The 10,107-nt window shown below is 35.2% G+C and overlaps 1 protein-coding gene across 3 annotated transcripts in view; it reads left to right on the top strand.

Moving 5' to 3' along the window:
- Creld (Cysteine rich with EGF like domains) overlaps window positions 1-10,107 on the top strand; it is a 43,382-nt gene that overhangs the window by 14,651 nt on the left and 18,624 nt on the right. For all 3 annotated transcript variants that reach the window (XM_014427527.3, XM_014427531.3, XM_014427529.3), the window contains 3 exons: window positions 3,905-4,064; window positions 7,463-7,609; window positions 9,738-9,929. In XM_014427527.3, the coding sequence (XP_014283013.1) occupies window positions 3,918-4,064; window positions 7,463-7,609; window positions 9,738-9,929 (486 nt within the window). In that variant the 5' untranslated portion in view covers window positions 3,905-3,917. The remainder of the gene's footprint in view (window positions 1-3,904; window positions 4,065-7,462; window positions 7,610-9,737; window positions 9,930-10,107) is intronic.

Genomic DNA, 10,107 nt, shown 5'->3' with positions numbered 1-10,107 from the left:
ATAAAAAGAATAAAAATTCTTTTTTATTTTATTTTTAAAATTATTACAATATATATATAACGGACTTTCCAAAAATCACGCAGGAAGAGTTAGAGGACATCGCCTCGGACCAAAACATGGCAAGGCACCAGGATTGGACGGAATTCCTAATGTTGCTCTGAAGGTGGCTCTCAGGAAACGCCCAGATCTTTTTATCGATCTCTTCAATTCGTGCATTTGTGAAGGCTCAATTCCGAAACCTTGGCAGAGACAGCACCTCGTACTTATTCCAAAGAGTATGGGAAGACTGGAAGACCCATCAACCTATCATCCTTATTGTACCGTAATTTGCTTATTGGATACTATGGGTAAGGCATTCGAGTTCACGAAGGGCTAGAAGACGTAACTAGCATGGAAACGTGAAAACCATGCGAATAGTGTGAGGTGGTATTCAGCTATTTCCCTCCATGAAGTAATGCCTAGCGGCGGTCCCGTGGAGAGGAATGAACTGGTGTAGGGCGGTGGTTTTAGTGGGTAAAAATCCCACACACGGATAGGTACGGGTGAACTTTTGAAGATTTCCACCAACCCTTGTAAAAAAAAACACACACACATGCACGCACGAACACACACATACACATATATATATTAAGATTTTTTCTTCACTAATAAACTAACCATACATCAATATCTTATTGAGTTATGCAAGACAGCAAACATGTTCAGAATTGAAAATATGCAATTCTTTCTAGTTATAAGTTCTGAGAAATATATTAAATGCCATTTTTATATTTCCTATGATTATCTGTACAAACTACCTAGAAATTCAAAAACTCCCTGACATTGTAACTTTCAATTCTAACCTACTGATAATTGATCTGCATTACTACTATTATTCCCTAGAATTTAGTCCATTGGACTATTATGTCCATGACACTAGCCTAGAGTCAGCAAAACTCCGCTCTTTTTCTTTGCTTGGATATTTACTGATTGGTGTAACTGATAAAAAATTGTAACTTTGACAAATCTTGTATTATCCAAGTAAAGTATTAATTAAGCATAGAGATATGGACTAATGCTAAATCTAAAACACCATTACGCAGTAGATTTTCTTACCCTCAGTTTTTTATTGCCTCCTAAATTTTTATGGCCATCTCATTCCTCCTATATACCACATTCCATTATATATTTTATATAATACTTATTCTTACTGGATTATATAATTTTTTATAAGAATAAAAAATATTCTTTTTCTGTATATTTCATTTATTTTGATAACCTGTTTCAGTGGTCATTTGTAAATAAACATCAATGATCAATATCAACAAATTATAGGAGCAAGAAAAAAATATATATAATAAAATAAAAAATACATATTAAATAATTAATAGTATTACTTTGAATAGATATACCAATGCTTATACATAACTAAAAACAAACCAGCATTTTCATGTAAACTAATGTTTAGTTTTTGTATTACACTGATGGCCCTCTTTCCATTCTTAACAATTGAGGAATAAATATCAAAACTATTATTTGCCCCCTAGGTGATAACTCTGTTGGTTGCTACAGCTTCAATAAGAGTTCATTTCTCAAAATCAGTGTAATCATAATACATTACTTTTTCATTGATTGTCTCCAATTTCTTAAGGAAATCCATCTTGTTTCCCTTAGCTTTGGCATATAGAAGTTTAACCATACTGTTTTTCTTATGGAATTTACAAATTTTGAACTAAAAATAAAATTTAGTTCCAATTTAATTGTCTAAATCAGAGGTTCCCAATCTTTTTCAATTTGCGGCTCCCTAAATAACCACATTTTTTCTGTGACGCCCTTAATACATCAGATTTTTTTCTAAATTTTTAAATTTCATGAAAAATTTCCTTTTTAAAAGCGACTGCCCATTTAACAGCGAAAAATTAAAAACAGATACTTACTATTTTCATACTACTTTGTGACTAAAGCATGGGTAGGGAATGCACTAGTAAAGATGCGGATTGGAAAGAAAACAATGAAATACTAGAAAGTTGCTAAATTCTAGGAATTTTGTCAGCATACATGATCATTGGCGCAAAAATTCGAGAATTAGAAATTCCAAGAAAATTCCTGAATCGTTTAATTGAATATTTCATGGCACACATTTAGGGAATCACTGGTGTAAATACTTCAATGAATTTACTTTCCAAAAATTCTTAATTTCTTCCTTTGTACAAAACAATTTCTCTATTGTAGAAATTTGAACTTTATGCTAATAATTTTTTTTTTCAAAGATATACTCACTAAAGTATTTATATTGTTAATATTTAATGAATGTTTTTATTTATTTATTTTTTTTGGCTTACTTCTAAAATTTGTTGATATTGGTTATTGATATTTATTTAATTTGTTTCTTGTAAATTTAACCTGAGGAAATTTGTTGATATATGGTGAGTGCACCAGTTATTGACAGATCAACTTTTGGTTTTAAATATTACGAGTTTGGTGCCAACAACCATTTCAAAATTGGAGCCAGTTGTAAACTAAACCCTCATTTTACATATGGTGCCAATTTTGAAATAGTTTTGGCTCCTAACTCTTAATATTTCAAAATAATGTCTGATATGTCAATAACTAGTGCACTTATCCTAAATATATATTGAAAATAAATAAAATATACTGAAAGACATCTTTTCTTGCTTTATTGTTTATTTTTACTGGCTGATGACTTTTTAAGATAATTTTCTCCAAAATTATTTTTATTTTGTCTTTCTGTTTCTATTTAAAAATTTCAGAGTATTAGTATTTTAGGTTTTTTGTCTTGTATGATAAATTTCAAACATTATATTGTACTCACCATTTTGAACTTACCTTGCCTTTTCTACATACTTAAATGAATATGTCTCATTCTTCAACTTCTTAAATACACAAAATAAGTTGGTTGAAGACAATGTGAAAACTTGATTTGAGGTTATAGGATTCAGCTGTGATTAACTTATGCATGTTCCATTTTTCTAAGCAGTGTATAAACAGTTGTGCAATCCTCGTGAAATATAAGAAGACCTAAATCAAAGATAAATATATTTCTCACCTCGATTCAAAGATTATAAAATTTAAAGTCTGGCCAAAATGTGTACTATGGCATGAATTTTTATTCAATTCTGAAAAAATTAATCACAAAAAAATTGTATTTGATGTTAACTTATTGAATTTGTTAAAATTTATCTGATTTTTTATTGAGGAAACTAAGCTTATTTTTCATATGTTCATTAACAAGAGGTCTTATTAATGCCAACTGAGTTGAGCATGATGCAGGCAAAAAGAATACAACTAGAAATGCAAAAAAAGGCAGTTGCACTTTGTAGGACCTGCAATTACTGATAATGCTAGTGAAGGACTAAACGAGTAGTCATCAAGTTACCATACCACTCAGAAACTTCAGATATGCTCAATATAAAAAAAAGTTTTACTCTAATTATCAAAATTAATTAGTCTTCAAAAAAGCATTAGTCTCATTGGATTGCTGATACTTAATGTTTGAAGAAGAAAGAAAAAAAAATTAAGTGCCATATATTGTTCGGGTTTTACAATTACCATTTATGGCAAACTTATTATTTGGACCCATTCTATGAATTATTTGATGTAGTCATCTAAATTTACCTTATGTAATTTGTAATACAAAATTTAACTCTCATTTTGTCAAATTAACGAATTAATAGTTTCAGAATTACTTCTTATTGAAAGTAGATTATTTTTTATATGAAGGTGTAAGATGTGATTGGTTTTTGTGTTTCAGCCAAACCATGATTTATGTGGATTGGAAAATACAGGAAATAAATGGTTTAATGTGATATACCATTAATTTATTTGATGATCCCTATCAACTGAAGTTTTTCTGCAAACCATTAATGATATTTTTTGTTCTTATTTTATATTATTTTTTTTACAGACTTCACTTCATTATGATCACATTAAGCCTCTTCACATTGCTTATAGTTCTGAAAAGTTCTGAAGGTGCTGAAAGTGATGTCAGTAAGAAATTAGACTTAAAGAAAGAAATTTTACCACCCTGTCAGGCATGCAAAGCTCTAGTCAACTCTTTTATAAAGGTATGGTTAGGTAATTCATGTGATTTTTTATTTTATTTAAACATTTTTTATTTGGGTGTAATTATAATTATACCAGTCACCTCCCTACCTCCAGAAACTAGAATGAAGTTACCCAATGGGCTACAATAATCAATACTTCAACAGAGCTATTGCAATATTCCATATGCAAATATTACTGTGGTCAACAATCTGGCAATACTTTACCATGATTAGTTAATGATTATTACGAACATCATTTTAACCAGCTATTGGAGCCCAAGGAACAACCAGGGCAGGATAATGAAAAGTCGTGTCCAAAATGAATGATACCCATAATAGAGATGAGTTGATAGGAGCTGGAATAATGGCTGCAAATAGAACTTACTTTTCTCTTGCAAGCCTTCTGAAAAGTAGATTGTCGGGTCATGCTACCAAATTACTGCTTTACAAGACTACTGTATAAAGTGTGCTTTCAACTTAAAGCCAGGCATTACTTCACTTTTGACTGGCTAGTTGGGTATTGTAAGTGGACCGTAGATATAAATTAATCATAATGAAAAATAAAACATAATTAACAGGAAGAAAGATCTATTGGATAAGTAACAAAGGGTTTAGTAGTAGCTGAAACAAAACATTTATGGTTAAAGAGAGGTAATTTATTTTGATTAGAGGTTTAAGAAAACTGTAGATATGCATATTGATAATTATGATGGATATTGATGGTGTGAATCATATATGGAAGGAAGTTGACTTACTCATGCTTCTTTTTTCTTCTCTTCTGCATTTCCCCTTTCCTTGATTGTCGGGAGGCAGAGGGGGGGAAGAATGACTGCTTGCTCCTTGAAAAGATGGCTCGGTCAGGCCTCTCATGTCTTCTTTACCCCAAAGAGAGCGCTAGAGGTGATGTTTCACAGTTCCATCCACGGCAGTTTGGCTCGACCTGTGGCAGGGGAACTACGGATGCGCTGCTGAGAGTGCGTAGGGACATGGAGGAGAGGGCGGAGAAATATGTCTTATTGATCATGTTTGACATCTCTTCCGCCTTTGACAGCGTTTGGTGGCCCCGTGTACTCCAGTGGTTGCAAGAGCTCGACACCTTGCAGTAATCTATAGTCCCTCGTAGGTAGTTATCTCAATAACAGGAGTGTCAGGATCAGGGGTAACTACTACGAGGTCGAGAGAAAAATCTAAAGAGGATGTCCCCAGGGTTTGGTCCTAGGACCAGCTCTGTGGAAGCTGGTATTTTATGAGTTGCTGGGGGAACTGGAGGACGAGGGGTTCCTTGCCACGGCCTACGTCGACGACCTGGCAGTCATCGTGGCCAAGAACAGTAGATCCAGACTAAAGACAGAAGCGGAGAGGTGTGCCAGTCTCATAGGAGAGTGGTGCATGAGGAGGAAGTTGAGTATGGCAGCAGTCAAGACTCAGGCCATACTCATAAGAGGCTCCACGGACAGGGCTCATCCTATCACCCTGGATATCCAAGGAGAGAGGGTTAGGCCGGGTGAGGAGGTGACATATCTTGGTGTGAAGATAAGAAGAAGATTCGATGCCACTTCTCACCTAGTGTATCTAAAGTACAGGGTGACACTGTCACTCAATGGATTAAGTAGGATAGGGGGTGCATTTTGGGGCCTAAGGTACCCTGCAACGATGACCATATATAAAGGTGTGATCTTGGGTATTCTGAAGTACGCATCCCCCGCCTGGAGCCGAAACCTCACGCAGACACAGAAGAGAAGACTGGCCACCATACAGAGATTGCCTCTGCTGAGGGTCACGAAGACATACAGAATAGTGTCACATGAGGCGGTGCAGGTGCTGGCCGCAGCAATGCCCCTGGACCTCATCCTCAGGGAGGATGTCCTTAAATATGAAATAAAGAGGCAGGGACTAGAAGCGCTACCGGATGAGCTCCGAGAGAGGATCGGCGAGACTCCAAACTTGTGGAAGAAAATACTGCGGGAGGACTCAATACAGAAGTGGAATGGACGATGGGTAGCAAGCCAGAAGGGCGTTACTTTAAAAAAATTCTTCCCTACCGTCCCTTCCAGACTGAAGGCTAAATGGGTCATCCCAGATTTTGGGTCTCACAGATCCTAACAGGATACGGAGGGTTTCGGGGAAAGCTGCAGAGCTTTGGAAAGAACATCGACACCCGGTGCCCCACATGCGGAGTTCCTGAAACAGCAGATCACGTAATTGAGGATTGCTCCGCCGTGCAAGGACACCGAGCCAGGCTGTTGAGAAAGACCGGGATTTTCGCCCTCGCCGAGTCGGACCTTCCCTGGTTGATGGAAGAAGAGAATTATCCATTCTTCAGGGACTTGACTGCCCAACATCGGCGAGCCGCCACAAGAAGAGGAAGCTGATCCAGACTGAGACCAGGAGGGCTGGACCAGCCTAGTAACTAGCCTATAAGCCTAGTAAGCAGGAGGCACCCAGACAGATGCGCTCCAGAAGGGCCTACGGAACAGATGAAGATCATTGGGAGCAGTGGCATGCGCAATCCCAGTGCGCACTACCCCACTGCTCCCGCACCCCGTATGCCAGAAATGGCAAGAGAGGGGGATATAAAAAAAAAAAAAATTCAGAGTTCCACCACTGGCCGAAAGTGGCAATAGCAGTGCCTACCTTATAGGGGGCTCATCCAACTATTTTGGTTTACTGAAACAACTACCATTCGGGCAATTACTACATCTGCATGCGATACATGGAGCCTTATGAAGGTATCTGAAGAACGAATAGATCAGTTCGAAATGGAATTCTTGAACAGATCTAAATGGTAGGAAGGAACTCTCTTAAGAACAAACAAGAAAGTCTTAATGCATGGCAATTTAGCTATCTTAAATTTTGGTTGAGTTAAGAATTTGATAGTTAACCAAAGGAGAAAATAAATATTTTTGTTTGTCCATGGTTGTTACAATAGTCTCAACTTTTTTACTGTTGTCATAAAAACCATGGGAACACAAAAACATAGTAATAGTTATTTTTATTGAACCTATTACTAGAAGTACAGTAATGGAGAAGTATTGCCATGTGAAAAATAAACATTTTGAAACAAGCAAAGATTAATTTCATCTCAAATTAGAGTGATATGTGAAAGCTTTTTTTTTTTTTTTTTTTCAATTTTGTTTAATTCAGATAAATTTGATTGTTGTAAATTGATCACGTTTAGTGATTTAGTCCTAACACTAACTACAAACTGTCTTCTCTGCTCTAGTACCAAAGTGTTGGTTGCCTCTTTCTTCTAAAAAGAATAAATTGTGTACTTTTTCACTTAATTTCTTATTCGAAGTGTATAATTAATACTTAAAATAAATTTAGGATTTCATTATATTTTTAATTTTTGAATGTTAATTGTTTAATTTTTTTAAGATAATTGAATAAATAATCAATTCCGTACCTCATTGTGATAGGGTATGAGCAACACAAATAAAAAGCATTTTGGTGGAGGTGATACTGCATGGGAAGAAGAAAAGTTAGGTGACTATGCTAAAAGTGAAGTAAGATTAATTGAAGTGCAAGAAACTTTATGTTCTGAAATTCAAAGAGGCCAACAACAGGTTAGTTGGTTTGTAAAATTTAAAATATCATAGATTCTAGTTTAAGTCAAACTTTCACAACCAATTAATTAAAAAGGAATCTTCCTTCATGTTGAAAGAATGCTATTAGTTATATAAAACCTATTTATTATAAAAATTTCAGATATATAACTAATTCTTTATATGCACTTATTTATACACGGATCCATTAGGGATCCGTCTGATTATTCAAGATTGAATTTGACAAGTAAAATTTGCAATTATTAAGTTAATCATAATGTTGCCTCCTATTATAATAGATCAACCTTGTTTTATAAAGATTGTGACAAATTATGTGATAGGGTTGCAGTAGATAAAGTATTAGGGAGATGTTTTCAGTGCGAAGATTCTGATTTTGAACTATCAAGGTTCTAATACTAGGGCTGTCCAAAAAGTAACAGACGTTTTGAAATAAACAATTCACAAATTGAAAAACTCAAAGTTTATTATATACATTTGAAAGGTACACTCTTAAGCTATTTTTCTACATAATCGCCATTCAAATTGAGACATTTATCATACCGTGACACAGGTTTTTTAATTCCTTCTCTATAGAAATCTGCCGTCTGTGATTTCAACCACTGGTTTACACCACCGGCATGGAGTTCGGCATCAGCATCAAAGCGTTGTTTTCCCGAGCCATTTTTTCATCACTGGGAAGAGGTAATCGCTCAGCACCAAATCCAGGCTGTATGGGTGGATGGTCAAACACCTCCCATCCAAAACCACCCAATAGTGCTCGGGTGTGATTGGATCTGGGTTGTCATGAAAAAAACAACACCTTGGTGCTAAATTTTCCCCAACGCTTATTTTGTATGGCATGCCATAACTTTCTTAGTGTTTCACAATACCTTTCTGAGTTGATTGTTGCTCCACGTTCCAGAAAATCAAGAAGCACTCCCTTGGAGTCCCAAAACACGGTAGCCATGACCTTTCTTGTTTGCAAACACTTTGTGGTTTTTTGGGAGAATGTGTGTCCGCCCATTCCATCGATTGCTGTTTCGTTTTATAGTTGACATGCTTCACTCAAGTCTTGTCCCTTGTTACGAAATGATCCAGAACTGCATTACCATTTGTGCTGTATTCTTGGAGAAAGATCAGTGCTGCAGCCAGTCTCTGTTTCTTATGGTATTCCATAAGGATTTTTGGAACCCACCGAGCACAAAATTTGTGCTAACCAAGCTTCTCCACCACAATTTGATGTACCTAAACTCTGTGAAATTTGGGGAAAATGTTCCAACAGTTCTGTAATCGTGAAACAACATTTTTCACAAATTTTGTCATTGATTTGCATTCCCAGGTCATCAGTCACAAGGCTAGGCCTACCATTGCAGTCCTCATTGTGAACTCTGGTATGGCCATTTTTAAAATCAATGCACCATTGCCTCACTCGGCTTTCACTCATTATCCCCTGCTTGTTAACATCACAAAGCTGATGATAAATTTCAATTGGCTAGTTGTTTCGAGCCAACAAAAATCGAATCACAGACCGCACTTCACAAGTAGCAGAATTTTCTATGCAGGGCACATTTTGACGACTCACAGAGAGCAAAGTGAGGAACACAGAGTCCTCACGCTACAACAGCTGGATGTGTACTAAATGTAGGAACATTCAGACACCAAGATGGAGGCTCTACCCCCACCCATCGCCACAATAGGCCAAAACATCTATTACTTTCTGGACAGCCCTCGTAAGAGTTAATTTTTTTTTTTTTCATTTTTAATTATTCTTTCTGATAGATGCAAATATTAATATTTCTTTTTGTAATTTACTTGTTCTCTAATATGTTTTTTTTTTTTTAATCCACAACACAACAGGTGGGTTTATCAGACACAGAAACATTTATTTATCTACTTTTTATATTGTATCATACCTTCAGTATATTGCATTTATTACTGTACTTATTTATTTATGATTGTGGAAATGGATTATACAATCTCAAAAAAAAAAAATAATAATAATAAAAAATGATGATATAGTTAACAACCTCAAAATGTAAGACAAAAAATATTTCAATGAGTCCCTTAGAACACCTATTGCGCTGTAGGTGAAATAAACTATTTTTTTTTTTCATTATTTTATTATACTTTTAAGATTTTTTATTCCTAGTGTTATAAACATGCTGAAGAGTGGGAGCAATTAATTGAGGAATGGTGGTTCAATGCACAGAATGATGATTTATTTAAGTGGCTGTGTATTGAGAAAATAAGACATTGTTGCCCTGAAAATCATTTTGGACCTGAATGTACACCTTGTGAAGGATATCCTGGAACTGTGTGTTCCAACAATGGGAAATGTAAAGTATGTTTCTTTATTAAATACTATTGCTGTAAAATGTTGATTAATGTGAAATAATATATTAGATATGATTGATAATATATTAAATAGAATAAATATTCTCTTCAATTGTATTTTATTTTATTATATACTTGCTTACCTGGTAAGGTATATAGTAGTATCTATTGCTAGCTTTGAGTGT

The sequence above is a fragment of the Halyomorpha halys genome, unplaced genomic scaffold (genome assembly GCF_000696795.3).
Source record: "Halyomorpha halys isolate HHAL.00 unplaced genomic scaffold, Hhal_1.1 Scaffold654.1, whole genome shotgun sequence".
NCBI classification, from domain to species: Eukaryota; Metazoa; Arthropoda; class Insecta; order Hemiptera; family Pentatomidae; genus Halyomorpha; species Halyomorpha halys.
Note: the sequence above shows the minus strand (reverse complement) of the source record. Positions and strands in the feature narration are given on the sequence as shown.